The 19,680-nt window shown below is 43.8% G+C and overlaps 1 protein-coding gene across 1 annotated transcript in view; it reads right to left on the bottom strand.

Annotated features, from left to right (window-relative positions):
• Positions 1-19,680, bottom strand: part of LOC112260250 (probable G-protein coupled receptor 158) — an 89,415-nt gene that overhangs the window by 26,933 nt on the left and 42,802 nt on the right. Inside the window, exons 4-5 of the mRNA XM_024435191.2 lie at positions 7,209-7,426; positions 1,780-1,848 (exon numbers count right to left, since the gene is read on the bottom strand). Of these exons, the coding sequence (XP_024290959.1) occupies positions 1,780-1,848; positions 7,209-7,426 (287 nt within the window). The remainder of the gene's footprint in view (positions 1-1,779; positions 1,849-7,208; positions 7,427-19,680) is intronic.

The following is a 19,680-nucleotide window of genomic DNA, read 5'->3' as shown; positions in this document are numbered from 1 at the left end:
CTTCAAAGTTACTTCTATTTTCCTAATGTACAGTAGTATCTGAGGCTAGAAACGGGAATGTTATGAGTTTGATTGAGGAGCGAAATGTAACAGTGTACAGAGCACGCACACACACACACACAATACACATACAGCACGCCCAACAGCAACATCACAACAACACTCAAATGACAACAATGGGATTCATATTGTATACCCCTCCCAAACAGTTACATACTCATTAACTGCATTTGATCATGTACTTCATAAACTCACTGTACTGATAACCTCCGGCTAGTATTAGTTGTATCCAGGCTTCTGTAGTAACCAAGCCCTGTCCATGTAGAACAGCAAGTCCCACATTCCTCCATGACAAGTCAAAATACATCACGTCCCAAACAAGACGTACAACTAGGCCAAATATACGCAAGCACACACGTGCAATAGCACACACACACAATACCCAGCAGAGTATAACTTGCATGGGACACTCAAACGAGCGAAAGAGAAGGGAGCTACATGTTTGTTTCCAGCATCAACCTGCTAAGGTGGCTTCCTCTTCTTTCCCCTCTCCATACCCCCAACTCCTCCCAATAAATTAACCAGCAGATGTATTTTTAATACAAGTTGCGCTAGAACTTGACGGACTCTTTAAAAATTGAGCGCCACGGCAGAGCAGCTGCACTAAGCTGCGGCTGTGGCAACTGCAGCAGAAGGAGGAGAGCACATCACTGTGGAAGAGAGAGAGAGGGGGTGAGAGAGAGTGAGAGAAAGAATAGAGAGAGATAACCAGGGTTGCATGAGCACATTGGAATGAGGAGTTCCTGGGTCCTGTGGCAGAAGAGATGAAAAGGGGAAAGTATATTTTGGGGGGATGGAGTCACTCCACTTTGGTCCAGGAATAGCCTGAGGTGCAGAAACTTTGAGGACTGGAATGGTGCACCCCTGGTTTAAAAGTATATCACAACGATAATGATGACAACCAAACCATAGTAGTATTGTTGATAAGCTTAGGTTTATCTCCCCATTTGTGTGGAATGCACCAAAAATAATGTTCAGTAAAAAAAAAACATGGTGAGGTGAGGTCTCCCAATGCATAATGTGGTTACTACGTAACATTGTTACAATATAACGTTGTTACCATGTTATCACTATGTTACATTGTTCCTACGTTACGTTGTTACTACATCACGTTATAATAAAGTTGAGTTATTACTAAGTTGCATTATTCCTAGGTTACGTTATTACTAAGTTATGTAAATGCTACATTGCTACAACTCTAGCCTGAAAGGAAAAGCCCAATCTCTAAAGCTTACTTTAGCCAACAAAACCGAACCTCATCCTTGTCAACAAACTTTTAATAGTCCCTCCTGTGTGGTTTACTTCTCTGGCTTTGTTTTCCCTTTTTCTTTTATAATTTTCCAAATGTGTTCTCTAGACAGCTGTGTTTTGCTGTTGGCAGCCATTGAAGGTATTTGAAGTGAGTGAATTTAAAATCCCTGTAGCTCCATAAAAACGCCATGCAACGTTGGCTGTAAGCTCCCCGTCTGTTAAAACTCTGTGTGGCGCTCCAGGTTGGACTGTACGACACACTTTAAAGCATTACTCACACACACCAGCTGTGTTGTCATCCAGGATGTCTGTGGCTTGTTTTTTTGTCATTTTAAAATATAGCTGTGATATATCAATTCAGAGGGACTGTGGACAATGGACAGGCATGCAGAAGGTCAGAGACACACAAATGCACACACACGCACATACAAAGTTACAAACAAACACACATCTAAACTGGAGACTTACGGTAGAGTAGAGAAGCAAGGCTCCAAACAAGATGGCTTCCAGGAGGATAAGACCAGATGCTCGGATCCTCTACAAAAAAAGAGCGAGAGAGAGAGACTCAACAGTAGAAAACAATAGAGAGCACTCAGCCATGCAATCTCCATAGACAAACATTGACAGTAGAATGTCCCGTACTGAAGAGCTAAGTGACTTTCAACGTGGAACCATCATAGGATGCCACCTTTCCAACAAGTCAGTTCGTCAAATTTCTGCCTTGCTAAAGCTGCCCCGGTCAACTATAAGTGCTGTTATTGTGAATTGGAAACGTCTAGGAACAACAACTGCTCAACCAGGAAGTGGTAGGCCACACAAGCTCAGAGAACAGGACCGCTGAGTGCTGAAGCACGTAGACATTCTAGACGATTCTGTACTTGCAACAGAGTTGCCACAAACAGAGACAATGCCCCCATGCACAAAGCGAGGTCCATACAGAAGTGGTTTGTCGAGATCGGTGTGGAAGAACTTTCCTGGTCTGCACAGAGCCTTGAGCTCAAACCCATCTAACACCTTTGGGATGAATTGGAACGGATGAGTGTGAGCCATGCCTAATCGCCCAACATCAGTGCCCAACCTATCTAATTCTTGTGTGGCTCAATGGAAGCAAGTCCCCGTAGCAATGTTCCAACATCTAGAGGAAAGCTTTCCCAGAAGAGTGGAGGCTGTTAAAGCAGCAGGGGGGGGACTAACTCCATACTAATGCCCATTATTTTTTGAATGAGATGTTTGACGAGCAGGTGTCCACATACATTTGGCCATGTAGTGTAACATCCATTTTTATTTATTTTATTTTAACATTATTTTACCTGGTAAGTTGACTGAGAACACGTTCTCATTTACAGCAACGACCTGGGGAATAGTTACAGGGGAGAGGAGGGGGATGAATGAGACAAATGTAAGTCGAGAGTAGAGTTACTAGGATGATCTACACAATCATATTATATGAGAGAAATTGTCATCCATTCACTCATTCTGAATCTACTTGGCTGAAAATAAATAAAGAATTTGACTCAATGGCACAACACAATGGATATGAATTATCAAGATAGTCCCTTTGTTGAAATGCTCTGCTACCAATCATGTTAGTGAAAATGAGCGAGGGCCACGGGACAACTCTGGGCTTAATTTAATTACTCATTATATCCTAGAAGGCAATGTATTTTATGTAAATATGTAAATTCACACACCTCAAGGGACATCTCATCTGAACTGCATTTCTGAAAGATTCTTATATGGAACAACCCAAGCTTCGAATCGTGGCATATAGCTGCATATACAAAACAAACGGCCTGGCATGTGTGGACTCTCTAAGAGACAACCATATTCGAATATCATATACAGGTTTGTTTAACCCTGTCCTATAGTGTGTCAATAACCATCACTGCTGTGGAATACATACTGCAAAAGGTGCCCTTAGGATGAGAAATGAAATAGAGTTCTTGACTCTGTGGTCGCTAAAAATCCCATGACACTTAATGCTTGATTATGGCTGTTAACCCCAGATTTCTGGCTATACTCACCCTGGGCCCTCCCCAGTTTCAAATTGGCCCAATCACTCATCACCTCTCCACATTGGAAATGGATTCCGTGTGATGAACATTCTGGCACAAAATGGCTACCATGCATCACCCGGGTGGATGTTACTACAAATTGGTGTTGGATGGAATAATGAGTTACTCCAGATCAAGGTAAAGTGCTTTGAGACCAGATGAAAAGCACTATGTCAATGGAATCCATTACTACAACAGAAGACCGTCAAATGTTCCCAAGAACTCTAAGGCTGTCACAATGACTACCACCCTGTAGCACTCACATCTGTAATCATGAAGGGCTTTGAAAGGCTGGTCATGGCACACAACTCCATCATCCCAGACACCCTAGACACAATCCAATTTGACCGCCCCAACAGATCTACAGATGATGCAATCTCCACTGTACTCCACATTGCCCTCTCCTACCTGGAAGAGAGGAATACCTATGTAAGAATGCTGTTCATCAACTACAGCTCAGCGTTCAACACCATAGTGCCCTCCATGCTCGTCACCAAGCTTAGGACCCCGGGACTGAACACTTCCCTCTGTAACTGGATCCTGGACTTAATGACGGGCTGACCCCAGGTGGTGAGAGTAGGTAACAACACTAGTTTGAAGATGGCGCCGGAAGGGATGACTGCCGTTTTATGGGCTCTACACCAACTTTTTCGCATTGTTTGTAACTTATGTTGTACATAATGTTGCTGCTACAGTCTCTTTTGACCAAAAACAGCTTCTGGACATCAGAACAGCGATTACTCACCTTAAACTGGACAACGAATAATTTTTCTTTAATGAGTCGGACGAGAGGGATTTACTCCAGACACCCGAACAGGCCCTCATCCATGTCATTCGCAGGAGAAAGTGACAGAGGTATCGCGGAAGGAGATCAGGGTGCCTTGTGAGCATCCGGTGAGACGAGTGGCTAATCTGCCTTTGCAATTAGTACTATTGGCCAACATACAATCACTGGATAATAAAGTGGACAAAGCACATATATCCGACCAACGGGACATTAAAAACTGTAATATCTTATGTTTCACCAAGTCGTGGCTGAACGACAACATGAATAACATACCGCTGGTGGGTTATACACTGTATCGGCAGGATAGAACAGCAGCCTCTGGTAAGACAAGGTGTGGCAGTCTATGTATATTTGTTAAACAACAGCAAGTGCACGATATCTAAGGAAGTCACGAGGTTTGGCTCACCTGAAATAGAGTATCTCATGATAAGCTGTAGACCAAACTATCTACCTAGAGAGTTTTCATCTCTATTCTTCGTAGCTATCTATCACCACAAACCGATGCTGGCACTAAGACCGCACTCAATGAGCTGTATACGGCCATAAGCAAACAGGAAAATTCTCAATCAGAGGCGGCGCTCCTAGTGGCCGGGGACTTTAAATGCAGGGAAACTTGAATCCGTTTAACCCAATTTCTACCAGCATGTTAAATATGCAGCAAGAGGAAACAAAAATCTAGACCACCTTTACTCCACACACAGAGATGCACACAAAGCTCTCCCTCGCCCACCATTTGGTACATTTGACCATAATTCTATCCTCCTGATTCCTGCTGACAAGCAAAAATTAAAGCAGGAAGCACCATTGACTCGGTCAATAAAAAAGTGGTCAGACGAAACAGATGCTAAGCTACAGGACTGTTTTTCTAGCACAGACTGGAATATGTTCCAGGATTCTTCCGATGGCATTGAGGAGTACACCACATCAGTAACTGGCTTCATCAATAAGTGCATTGATGACGTCGTCCCCACAGTGACTGTACGTACATACCCCAACCAGAAGCCATGGATTACAGGTAACATCCGCACTGAGCTAAGGGTAGAGTTGCCACTTTCAAGGAGCAGGACTCTGACCCGGAAGCTTATAAGAAATCCCGCTATGCCCTCCGAAGAACCATCAAACAGGCAAAGCGTCAATACAGGACTAAGATCGAATCATACTACACCGGCTCCAATCCTCGTCTAATGTGGCAGGGCTTGCAAACAATTACAGACTACAAAGGGAAGCAAAGCCGAGAGCTTCCCAGTGACATGAGCTAAATGACTTCTATACTCGCTTAGAGGCAAGTTCCACTGAAACATGAATGAGAGCATCACCTGTTCTGGACGACTGTGTGATCACACTCTCCGCAGCCGATGTGAGTAAGACCTTTAAGCAGGTTAACATTCACAAGGCTGCAGGGCCAGATGGATTACCAGGATGTGTACTCCGAGCATACGCTGACCAACTGGCAAGTGTCTTCACTGACATTTTCAACCTCTCCCTGTCTGAGTCTGTAGACCAACATGTTTCAAGCAGACCACCATAGTCCCTGTGCCCAAGAACACTAAGGTAACCTGACTAAATGACTACCGACCCATAGCACTTACGTCTGTAGCCATGAAGTGCTTTGAAAGGCTGGTCATGGCTCACATCAACACCATTATCCCAGACACCCTTAGACCCACTCCAATGTGCATACCGCCCCAACAAATCCACAGATGACGCAATCTCTATTGCACTCCACACTGCCCTTTCACACCTGGACAAAAGGAACACGTATGTGAGAATGCTATTCATTGACTACAGCTCAGCGTTCAACATCATAGGCCCTGGGACTAAACACCTCCCTCTGCAACTGGATCCTGGACTTCCTGACGGGCAGCCAGGTGGTAAGGGTAAGTAACAACACATATGCCACGCTGATCCTCAACATGGGGGCCCCTCAGAGGTGCATGCTCAGTGCCGTCCTGTACTCCCTGTTCACTCATGACTGCACGGTCAGGCATGACTCCAACACCATCATTAAGTTTGCAGATGACAACAGTGGTAGGCTTGATCACCGACAACGACGAGACAGCCTATAGGGAGGAGGTCAGAAACCTGGCCGTGTGGTGCCAGGACAACAATCTCTCCCTCAACGTGATCAATACAAACGAGATGATTGTGGACTACAGTAAAAGGAGGACCAAGCACTCCCGCATTCTCATCGACGGGGCTGTAGTGGAGCAGGTTGAGAGCTTCAAGTTCCTTGGTGTCCACATCACCAATAAACTAACATGGTCCAAGCACACCAAGACAGTAGTGAAGACGGCACGACAAAACCTATTCCCCCTCAGGAGACTGAAAAGATATGGCATGGGTCCCCAGATCCTCAAAAGGTTCTACAGCTGCACCATCGAGAGCATCCTGATGGGTTGCATCACTGGCTGGTATGGCCACTGCTCGGCCTCCAACCACAAGGGATTTACAGAGGGTAGTGCGTACACCCCAGTACATCACTGGCGCCAAGCTTTCTGCCATCCAGGACCTCTATACAAGGCGGTGTCAGAGGAAGGCCCTAAAAATTGTCAAAGACTTCAGCCACCCTAGTCATAGCATGTTCTCTCTGCCACCGCACGGCAAGCTGTACCGGATCGCCAAGTCTAGGTCCAACAGGCTTCTAAACAGCTTCTACCCCCAAGCCATAAGAGTCCTGAACAGATAATCAAATGGCTACCCAGACTATTTGCATTGCCCCCCCCTCTCTTTATGCTGCTCCAAATTGTATGTATCCTTTAACTTAAAATGTCTTGAAATCATCTAATAATGATCTTAACTAATTCAATAAAAGCCATTTTCAGTACGTTGTAGCATAGAAATACATTATAAGGGCTCATACATGCTTATAACAAATAATAAAACATTTAAATAAAGTTATACCAGAAATCACAAGGGTATGAAATAGAAACACCAACCTATATCAGTAATACCTTTGGTGAAAAACATAATACCAGTCTTAATACATAATACCAGTTTTCTGGATGGAGTTCCCCTGCTTGACCCCTAACCCATGCTTCCTCCCAATGAGCCCTTACCTTGTTCCTGCGGAAGTGGTAGACCAGCACCATGGCCACTAAGTCCAGCAGCATGCAAAGGCCCTGGAAGGAGGCTACAGAAAGCCGGAGGGCCCCGTCTTCCTGAGCCAGGCAGGGTGTGTCACCCCGGCAGTAGGGGCAGCCCTCACGGCACGGCAGGCACTTACTGGACACCTCTGAGGGGTCCTCGCTGTGAGCGTGACCATTGCTCTCTTTCCCTGGAGAGGGCAGATAGACAGAACATCGAGGAGATACAGTACAGGATGATGTGTTGTGGAAGCATTGTGGAGGCATTGTGTATTAACATTGTGTATTTGAGTTACGTTAAAAAAAAGTGTGTTCTCAATGTTGTTCTTTCTGTGTATAATTTGTACTGACCCCAGCAAGAGTAGCTGTTTGGGATCGAAATAAACAATGAGTACACTGCCAATGAGTACAAAAGTACTACAGATGGAAAACAGCTGGCAATAACAAGCCTACAATCGGATTTACAGTGAAACATTCAAGTCAAAACATTTAGAACAACAGTGTGTGTGTGTGTGTGTGTGTGTGTGTAGTGCTGAAGAGATAGCCTTAGCAAAAGGAAGTCAACTTCAGTGGAAAACTAATCAAAGAGTGGGTTTTGTAATCACGCTCTCTCTTCAAGACCATTTATTACCTTCTGTTGGTGTTTCAATGGGTAAGAGCATCACTGAGTCATAACTGCTGTGGCCCTCTATAGGTTCTCTGGTTATGGTTATATCACTAAAGAGAACAGGGGCAGTGGGTTGTGTATCTTCTCGCAATTTGTTGTTCTGATTCATGTGTGAAGAAAGACCAGGGTTGTGTTGAGTGGGGGACACTGAAGAAAAACCTGTTGGGTAACACTTTACTTAAGCCTACCCTGCAGGTACAATTAGTTATAACATGTTATAAGCATGTATGTAAATTCTTATAATATAGCTTAAAATACTGTATGCATGACAAGTCTTACAATGCATTATAACGGCATAATAATGCATTATAGCCTACATGCAAGGCATTAAGTTAAGTGTTACAAAAAACTGTGTTCTTATTGGAAGTTCATGTAATACCGCACCGTTTCATCCTACTGACCACAACCCAGGCCATCAAACCATAACAAGCGAAAAACGGTCTGTTCCCTGTCTTAGACAACACCCAATCATGTGGAGTGGACAACCCACAAAACACCCAGTCACAGTAAAACAGTGCTTCGATTTAGTGAAGTAAAGTGCTGCAGCGTATTTGCAAACAAACAAACAAATACACACACACACACACACACACACACACAATACATCCCCCAAGGCATACTGTCTGTTAAGAACACAGTTACCAAGCGCAGGCTGAGATGACAATGTAGTCCCCAACTAAAGATATGCACACTTTGGATCGATAATAAAAAACTAAACGAGACAAAGAACTGATAGAGAATTCAGCTGAAATAATCCCTCACTAAAAAGAGCCTAATTGCTATCAGTCATACTGTTATCATCTTTAAAGCTCGCTATAAAACAGGTTTGGTAAAACCTGCAATCTGATTGGGTGAAATGGGGTTCCAAGCCATTGACAATGCCCTGTTTTCCAAACTGTTTGAAGTAGACTAATGACTCACTGAATGAGTGCCAGTTTTCAAAATATCAATACGCCAAACTCCGAGCCCTGTCCAAAACAAAAAACATGGGGGACTATTTCTCTTGCCTCATATCCATAACCAGTAGTAATCACAAACTTCAATGAAGGTTATATTAAAATTAAGAGTAATCTAACATTTCCGCACCCAACAACATTGTCGCCGAGGTGGACTTGCTAGCTAGGTACAGGATTTGAGTAATCTCAACTGTTTTCTAATAAAACAGCTCAGTTAGCCTATGTGAAGTGCTAGTTCGAGATGACAATAGCTAGCTTTCTAGCTAGACGCAGCTACACTCGTGAGCTGATGGCTGATGACTAGTTCATTTTCAGAAAAATTTGTTCATCATAGATACTTTATCTTCCGCTTTACTTCCGGCGCCGACAGAGATGGCCGCCTCGCTTCGCGTTCCTAGGAAACTATGCAGTTTTTTGTTTTTTTACGTGTTATTTCTTACACTAGTACCCCAGGTCATCTTAGGTTTCTTTACATACAGCCGACAAGAACTACTGAATATAAGATCAGCGTCAACTCACCATCAGTACGACCAAGAATATGTTTTTTCGCGACGCGGATCCTGTGTTCTGCCTTACAACCAGTGTAACCGAGTGGATCACATGCAGCGACCAAAAAAAAAAAAAACGACTCAGAAAAAGAGGGAAACGAAGCGGTCTTCTGGTCAGACTCCGGAGACGGGCACATCGTGCACCACTCCCTAGCATTCTTCTTGCCAATGTCCAGTCTCTTGACAACAAGGTTGATGAAATCCGAGCAAGGGTAGCATTCCAGAGGGACATCAGAGACTGTAACGTTCTCTGCTTCACGGAAACATGGCTCACTGGAGAGACGCAATCCGAAGCGGTGCAGCCAGCGGGTTTCTCCACGCATCGCGCCGACAGAAACAAACATCTTTCTGGTAAGAAGAGGGGCGGGGGCGTATGTCTTATGGCCAACGTGACATGGTGTGATGAAAGAAACATACAGGAACTCAAATCCTTCTGTTCACCTGATTTAGAATTCCTCACAATCAAATGTAGACCGCATTATCTACCAAGAGAATTCTCTTCGATTATAATCACAGCCGTATATATCCCCCAAGCAGACACATCGATGGCTCTGAACGAACTTTATTTAACTCTCTGCAAACTGGAAACGATTTATCCGGAGGCTGCATTCATTGTAGCTGGGGATTTTAACAAGGCTAATCTGAAAACAAGACTCCCTAAATTTTATCAGCATATCGATTGCGCAACCAGGGGTGGAAAGACCCTGGATCATTGTTACTCTAACTTCCGCGACGCATATAAGGCCCTGCCCCGCCCCCTTTCGGAAAAGCTGACCACGACTCCATTTTGTTGATCCCTGCCTACAGACAGAAACTAAAACAAGAAGCTCCCACGCTGAGGTCTGTCCAACGCTGGTCCGACCAAGCTGACTCCACACTCCAAGACTGCTTCCATCACGTGGACTGGGAGATGTTTCGTATTGCGTCAGACAACAACATTGACGAATACGCTGATACGGTGTGCGAGTTCATTAGAACGTGCGTTGAAGATGTCGTTCCCACAGCAACGATTAAAACATTCCCTAACCAGAAACCGTGGATTGATGGCAGCATTCGTGTGAAACTGAAGGCACGAACCACTGCTTTTAATCAGGGCAAGGTGTCTGGTAACATGGCTGAATACAAACAGTGCAGCTATTCCCTCCGCAAGGCTATCAAACAAGCTAAGCGCCAGTACAGAGACAAAGTAGAATCTCAATTCAACGGCTCAGACACAAGAGGTATGTGGCAGGGTCTACAGTCAATCACGGACTACAGGAAGAAACCCAGCCCAGTCACGGACCAGGATGTCTTGCTCCCAGGCAGACTAAATAACTTTTTGCCCGCTTTGAGGACAATACAGTGCCACTGACACGGCCTGCAACGGAAACATGCGGTCTCTCCTTCACTGCAGCCGAAGTGAGTAAGACATTTAAACGTGTTAACCCTCGCAAGGCTGCAGGCCCAGACGGCATCCCCAGCCGCGCCCTCAGAGCATGCGCAGACCAGCTGGCCGGTGTGTTTACGGACATATTCAATCAATCCCTATACCAGTCTGCTGTTCCCACATGCTTCAAGAGGGCCACCATTGTTCCTGTTCCCAAGAAAGCTAAGGTAACTGAGCTAAACGACTACCGCCCCGTAGCACTCACATCCGTCATCATGAAGTGCTTTGAGAGACTAGTCAAGGACCATATCACCTCCACCCTACCTGACACCCTTGACCCACTCCAATTAGCTTACCGCCCAAATAGGTCCACAGACGATGCAATCTCAACCACACTGCACACTGCCCTAACCCATCTGGACAAGAGGAATACCTATGTGAGAATGCTGTTCATCGACTACAGCTCGGCATTCAACACCATAGTACCCTCCAAGCTCGTCATCAAGCTCGAGACCCTGGGTCTCGACCCCGCCCTGTGCAACTGGGTACTGGACTTCCTGACGGGCCGCCCCCAGGTGGTGAGGGTAGGCAACAACATCTCCTCCCCGCTGATCCTCAACACTGGGGCCCCACAAGGGTGCGTTCTAAGCCCTCTCCTGTACTCCCTGTTCACCCACGACTGCGTGGCCATGCACGCCTCCAACTCAATCATCAAGTTTGCGGACGACACAACAGTGGTAGGCTTGATTACCAACAACGACGAGACGGCCTACAGGGAGGAGGTGAGGGCCCTCGGAGTGTGGTGTCAGGAAAATAACCTCACACTCAACGTCAACAAAACTAAGGAGATGATTGTGGACTTCAGGAAACAGCAGAGGGAACACCCCCATCCACATCGATGGAACAGTAGTGGAGAGGGTAGCAAGTTTTAAGTTCCTCGGCATACACATCACAGACAAACTGAATTGGTCCACTCACACAGACAGCATCGTGAGGAAGGCGCAGCAGCGCCTCTTCAACCTCAGGAGGCTGAAGAAATTCGGCTTGTCACCAAAAGCACTCACAAACTTCTACAGATGCACAATCGAGAGCATCCTGGCGGGCTGTATCACCGCCTGGTATGGCAACTGCACCGCCCTCAACCGTAAGGCTCTCCAGAGGGTAGTGAGGTCTGCACAACGCATCACCGGGGCAAACTACCTGCCCTCCAGGACACCTACACCACCCGATGCTACAGGAAGGCCATAAAGATCATCAAGGACATCAACCACCCGAGCCACTGCCTGTTCACCCCGCTGCCATCCAGAAGGCGAGGTCAGTACAGGTGCATCAAAGCTGGGACCGAGAGACTGAAAAACAGCTTCTATCTCAAGGCCATCAGACTGTTAAACAGCCACCACTAACATTGAGTGGCTACTGCCAACACACTGTCAATGACACTGACTCTACTCCAGCCACTTTAATCATGGGAATCGATGGGAAATGATGTAAATATATCACTAGCCACTTTAAACAATGCTACCTTATATAATGTTACTTACCCTACATTGTTCATCTCATATGCATACGTTGATACTGTACTCTATATCATCGACTGCATCCTTATGTAATACATGTATCACTAGCCACTTTAACTATGCCACTTGGTTTACATACTTATCTCATATGTATATACTGTACTCGATATCATCTACTGTATCTTGCCTATGCTGCTCTGTACCATCACTCATTCATATATCCTTATGTACATATTCTTTATCCCCTTACACTGTGTATGACAGTAGTTTTTTTTGGAATTGTTAGTTAGATTACTTGCTCGTTATTACTGCATTGTCGGAACTAGAAGCACAAGCATTTCGCTACACTCGCATTAACATCTGCTAACCATGTGTATGTGACAAATAAAATTTGATTTGATTTGATTTGATCCACTAACCACCAAATTTATGAGGAAAACTGACTGAAATGTAGCTGAAAAACAAGCGGTAAAACAAGACACGTAGGAGTACTTAGGAACATAGGAGCAGTTGATAGCACATGTCATGACTGCATCACATTTTGTAAATGAGGACCTAGTATGCATTTCCCTCATCATAAGATCCTGCATAAACAAATTAATGCTAGCTAGCCTAGTTTCTTCATTGGTCCTGCATTTAGAATGTATCTAATTTTGGTTTGTTAGGATGTTGTTAGTTTAGTTTTTTGGAACTTCATAGCAATAGGCTGCTGCCTGGCAGTTGATCCAGCATGCTTGCTAGCTAAGTGAGCCAACTAATCATGATTGTATGATCAGCCCAAAGAAGCACTACACAAATTGCAGACAATTTGCCCTGCTACTGTGGCTAGCTAGCCATGTAGCCAGTTGAAGTCGGACGTTTACATACACCTTAGCAAAATACATGTAAACTCAGTTTTTCACAATTCCTGACATTTAAATAGAGTAATAATTCCATCGCAGGTCAGTTAGGATCACCACTTTATTTTAAGAATGTGAAATGTCAGAATAATAGTAGAGTGAACGATTTATTTCAGCTTTTACTTCTTTCATCACATCCCCAGTGGGTCAGAAGTTTACATAACCTCAATTAGTATTTGGTAGTATTGCCTTTAAATTGTTTAACTTGGATCAAACATTTCGGGTAGCCTTCCACAAGCTTCCCACAATAAGTTGGGTGAATTTTGGCCCATTCCTCCTGACAGAGCTGGTGTAACTGAGTCAGGTTTGTAGGTCTCCTTACTCACACATGCTTTTTCAGTGCCCACAAATTCTCTATAGAATTGATGTCAGGGCTTTGTGAAGGCCACTCCAATACTTTGGCTTTGTTGTCCTTAAGCCATTTTGCCACAACTTTGGAAGTATGCTTGGGGTCATTGTCCATTTGGAAGACCCATTTGCGACCAATCTTTAACTTCCTGACAGATGTCTTGAGATATTGCTTCAATATATCCACATCATTTTCCTCCTCATGACTCCATCTATTTTGTGAAGAGCACCAGTCCCTCCTACAGCAAAGCACCACCACAACATGATGCTGCCACCGACGTGCTTCACAGTTGGGATGGTGTTCTTCGGCTTGCAAGCCTCCCCTTTCTCCTCCAAACATAACAATGTTATAACCCAGAGGACATTTCTCCAAAAAGTACGATCTTTGTCCCCATGTGCAGTTGCAAACCGTAGTCTGGCTTTCTTATGGCAGTTCTGGATCAGTGGCTTCTTCCTTGCTGAGCGGCCTTTCAGGTTATGTTGATATAGGACTCATTTTACTGTGGCTATAGATACTTTTGTAACGGTTTCCTCCAGCATCTTCACAAAGTCCTTTGCTGTTGTTCTAGGATTTACATTCACTTTTCGCACCAAAGTACGTTCATCGTTGTTGGAAAAATGACTTGTGTCATGCACAAAGTAGATGTCCTAACCGACTTGCCAAAACTATAGTTTGTTAACAATGAATTTGTGGAGTGGTTGAAAAACAAGCTTTAATGACTACAACATAAGTGTACAGTGCCTTGCGAAAGTATTCGGCCCCCTTGAACTTTGCGACCTTTTGCCACATTTCAGGCTTCAAACATAAAGATATAAAACTGTATTTTTTTGTGAAGAATCAACAACAAGTGGGATACAATCATGAAGTGGAACGTCATTTATTGGATATTTCAAACTTTTTTAACAAATCAAAAACTGAAAAATTGGGCGTGCAAAATTATTCAGCCCCTTTACTTTCAGTGCAGCAAACTCTCTCCAGAAGTTCAGTGAGGATCTCTGAATGATCCAATGTTGACCTAAATGACTAATGATAATAAATATAATCCACCTGTGTGTAATCAAGTCTCCGTATAAATGCACCTGCACTGTGATAGTCTCAGAGGTCCGTTAAAAGCGCAGAGAGCATCATGAAGAACAAGGATCACACCAGGCAGGTGGAAGATGGAAGAGTGGCAAGAAGAAAGCCATTTCTTAAAGATATCCATAAAAAGTGTCGTTTAAAGTTTGCCACAAGCCACCTGGGAGACACACCAAACATGTGGAAGAAGGTGCTCTGGTCAGATGAAACCAAAATTGAACTTTTTGGCAACAATGCAAAACGTTATGTTTGGCATAAAAGCAACACAGCTCATCACCCTGAACACACCATCTCCACTGTCAAACATGGTGGTGGCATCATCATGGTTTGGGCCTGCTTTTCTTCAGCAGGGACAGGGAAGATGGTTAAAATTGATGGGAAGATGGATGGAGCCAAATACAGGACCATTCTGGAAGAAAACCTGATGGAGTCTGCAAAAGACCTGAGACTGGGACGGAGATTTGTCTTCCAACAAGACAATGATCCAAAACATAAAGCAAAATCTACAATGGAATGGTTCAAAAATAAACATATCCAGGTGTTAGAATGGCCAAGTCAAAGTCCAGACCTGAATTCAATCGAGAATCTGTGGAAAGAACTGAAAACTGCTGTTCACAAATGCTCTCCATCCAACCTCACTGAGCTCGAGCTGTTTTGCAAGGAGGAATGGGAAAAAATGTCAGTCTCTCGATGTGCAAAACTGATAGAGACATACCCCAAGCGACTTACAGCTGTAATCGCAGCAAAAGGTGGCGCTACAAAGTATTAACTTAAGGGGGCTGAATAATATTGCACGCCCAATTTTTCAGTTTTTGATTTGTTAAAAAAGTTTGAAATATCCAATAAATGCCGTTCCACTTCATGATTGTGTCCCACTTGTTGTTGATTCTTCACAAAAAAATACAGTTTTATATCTTTATGTTTGAAGCCTGAAATGTGGCAAAAGGTCGCAAAGTTCAAGGGGGCCGAATACTTTCGCAAGGCACTGTACATATTCTTTATCCCTTTACACTTCTGTGTATAAGGTAGTAGTTTTGGAATTGTTAGGTTAGATTAATCATTAGTAATTATTGCATTGTCGGAACTAGAAGCACAAGCATTTCGCTACACTCGCATTAACATCTGCTAACCATGTGTATGTGACAAATATAATTTGATTTGATTTTGTGTGTCGATACATGATCGTGGACTACAGGAAAAGGCAGGCCAAACAGGCATTAACATCGACGGGGCTGTAGTGGAGTGGGTCGAGAGTATCAAGTTCCTTGGTGTTCACATCACCAACGAGCTATCAAGCTCCAAACACACCAAGACAGTCGTGAAGAGGGCATGGCAACACCTTTTCCCCCTCAGGAGACTGAAAAGATTTGGCATGGGTCCCCAGATCCTCAAAAGGTTATCCAGCTGCACCATCGAGAGCATCCTGTCCTGTTGTATCACCGCCTGGTATGGCACCTGCTTGGCATAGTAAGGCGCTACAAAGGGTAGTGAGTACGGCCCAGTACATCCCTGGGGCCAAGCTTCCTGCCATCCAGGACCTATATAATAAGCGGTGTCAGAGGAAAGCCCAAAAAATGTTCAGACACTCCAGTCACATTATACATAGACTGTTTTCTCTGCTACCGCACGGCAAGCGGTACCGGAGCGCCAAGTCTAGGACCCAAAGGCTCCTTAACAGCTTATACCCCCAAGCCATAAGAGCGCTGAACAATGAATCAAATGGACACCGGACTATTTACATTGACCACCCCATTTGTTTTGTACACTGCTGCTACTCGCTGTTTATTATTAATGCATAGCCACTTCACCCCTACCTACATGTACATATTACCTCGATTAACCTGTTTCCCCGCACATTGACTCGGTACCGTTACCCCTGTACATAGCTTTGTTATTGTTATTTTAATGTGTTATTTAAAAAAAATGTAAACTTTAGTTTATTTGGTAAATATTTTCTTAACTCTTCTAGAACTCCATTGTTGGTTAAGGGCTTGTAGGTAAGCATTTCACGGTAAGGTCTATGTGCATGTGACAAATACAGTTTGATTTGATTTGATAGATGTTCTGGAAACTTCTGTCTGAAAACTACCCCTGATGAAATATAAAAGGGGGTAGTTTTCTTGGGATATTTTTTTGTTTGTTGACAGTTTGCTATTTTCCCATATGTAAAGGTTAAAGGTTAAAAAAGCTATTAAGTGCCCCTTTAAGCTTCACAACTTCCAGGTGAGGTGAAATTTAACAAAAGATTGATATAGCCAAATTGGTGGTAGGCTACTTTGAATAGGTACACAACCCAAATCATTGTTCAGGCTCACTTACAACAACAGTGTCATCAGCATATACAGTTGTAGTCGGAGGTTTACATACACCTTAGCCAAATACATTTAAACTCAGTTTTTCACAATTCCTGAAATTTAATCCTAATAAAATTCCCTGTCTTTGGTTAGTTAGGATCACCACTTTATTTTAAGAATGTGAAATGTCAGAATAATAGTACAGAGAATGATTTATTTCAGCTTTTCTTTCTTTCATTACATTCCCAGTGGGTCAGAAGTGAATACACTCTACATACAATACACTCAAATAGTATTTGGTAGCATTGCCTAGTTTAACTTGGGTCAAACGTTTCGGGTAGCCTTCCACGGGTAGAAGGTAGAACACTTTTGGTTCCAGGTAGAAACCTAGAGGGACAGCCAAAGAACCCTTTTGGAATCTTAGAGTTCTGTCTGAGAGTTGCTGATCATATTTATGCATAGACACCCTCTTATATGAACTCATATGAGTAAAATTAAGAAAAATCATTGACTAATCAAAGAAATATTAAAGGAAATCTTTTCACTTTTTGTCAGCATTTGACAACATTACAGTTTTTACTTTTTAATTACCGTTAATATTTTTTGTTTTTCCCTCCCTCAACTTTTTTTTCATTCAACTTTTTCACTCCGGACACTTTATCTGAACATGGTTCGTCAAGACCTCCAACAGCCGAAGCTAAGTAGTAACATTAACATGATGCCTTCTAATTGCAGTCACTGTACTCATAATATACAGGGGAATGATCTGCAAGCCCAGCTTCAGACGCAATCGTTAGGCAAGGGTAATTTCAGTGTAGGAAAGGATGAAACAGCGTCTGTGCCACCAGTAAGTTCAGATAGTAGTATAAATCCCCTCGTACGGTCCCTGCAGCCGGATAACTTTCCCATGGCTTCTGGAGGGAAAATGCTGTAGGAATGCTCAACCGGTGTCACTCATTCAGCCGACAGAAACCTTCAACCAGTTCTCCCCATTAAGCAGTGAGTCGGAGTCTGAGGCCGAGCCTTCTCTGGTCTCTACTCCTCCTGTTACGGGGTCTGAGACGCCGAAGGCTCCCACCATTAGCTCTGACAAATTGAAAACCCTAGTCATTGGCGACTCCATTACCCGTAGTATTAGACTTAAAACGAATCATCCAGCGATCATACACTGTTTACCAGGGTTACAGGGTTACCGATGTTAAGGCTAATCTGAAGATGGTGCTGGCTAAAGCTAAAACTGGCGAGTGTAGAGAGTATTGGGATATTGTTATCCACGTGGGCACCAACGATGTTAGGATGAAACAGTCAGAGGTCACCAAGCGCAACATAGCTTCAGCGTGTAAATCAGCTAGAAAGATGTGTTGGCATCAAGTAATTGTCTCTGGCCCCCTCCCCGTTAGGGAGAGTGATGAGCTCTACAGCAGAGTCTCACAACTCAATCGCTGGTTGAAAACTGTTTTCTGCCCGTCCCAAAAGTTAGAATTTGTAGATAATTGGCCCTCTTTCTTGGACTCACCCACAAACAGGACCAAGCCTGGCCTGTTGAGGAGTGATGGACTCCATCCTAGCTGGAGGGGTGCTCTCATCTTACTAACAAACATAGACAGGGCTCTAACTCCCTTAGCTCCACAATGCAATAGGGTGCAGGCCAGGCAGCAGGCTGTTAGCCAGTCTGCCAGCTTAGTGGAGTCTGCCACTAGCACAGTCAGTGTAGTAAGCTCAGCTATCCCCATTGAGACGTGTCTGTACCTCGACCTAGGTTGGGCAAAACTAAACATAGTGGTGTTCACCTTAGCAATCTCACTAGAATAAAGACCTCCTCTATTCCTGCCATTATTGAAAGAGATTGTGATACCTCACATCTCAAAATAGGCCTACTTAATGTTAGATCCCTCACTTCCAAGTCAGTTATAGTCAATTAACTAATCACTGATCATAATCTTAATGTGATTGGCCTGACTGAAACATGGCTTAAGCCTGATGAATGTACTATGTTAAATGAGGCCTCACCTCCTGGTTACACTAGTGACCATATCCCCCGAGCATCCCGCCAAGGCGGAGGAGTTGCTAACATTTACGATAGCAAATTTCAATTTACAAAAAAAAAACAATGTTTTCGTCTTTTGAGCTTCTAGTCATGAAATCTATGCAGCCTACTCAATCACTTTTTATAGCTACTGTTTACAGGCCTCCTGGGCCATATACAGTGGGGCAAAAAAGTATTTAGTCAGCCACCAATTGTGCAAGTTCTCCCACTTAAAAAGATGAGAGAGGCCTGTAATTTTCATCATAGGTACACTTCAACTATGTCAGACAAAATGAGAAAAAAAATCCAGAAAATCACATTGTAGGATGTTTAATGAATTTATTAGCAAATTATGGTGGAAAATAAGTATTTAACTAAACTACTGAAAGAGCTGCTTCCTGTGCTTGGCCCTCTGTTGAACATAATAAACAGCTCTCTATCCACCGGATGTGTACCAAACTCACTAAAAATGGCAGTAATAAAGCCTCTCATGAAAAAGTCAAAGCTTGACCCAGAAAATATAAAAAACTATCGGCCTATATCGAATCTCCCATTCCTCTCAAAAATGTTCGAAAGAGCTGTTGCGCAGCAACTCCCTTCCTCCCTGAATACAAACAATGTATACAAAATGCTTCAGTCTGGTTTTAGACCCCATCATAGTACTGAGACTGCACTTGTGAAGGTGGTAAATGACCTTTTAATGGCGTCAGACCGAGGCCATGCATCTGTCCTCCTCCTAGACCTTC

Source organism: Oncorhynchus tshawytscha, linkage group LG10 (assembly GCF_018296145.1).
Source record: "Oncorhynchus tshawytscha isolate Ot180627B linkage group LG10, Otsh_v2.0, whole genome shotgun sequence".
NCBI classification, from domain to species: domain Eukaryota; kingdom Metazoa; phylum Chordata; class Actinopteri; order Salmoniformes; family Salmonidae; genus Oncorhynchus; species Oncorhynchus tshawytscha.
Note: the sequence above shows the minus strand (reverse complement) of the source record. Positions and strands in the feature narration are given on the sequence as shown.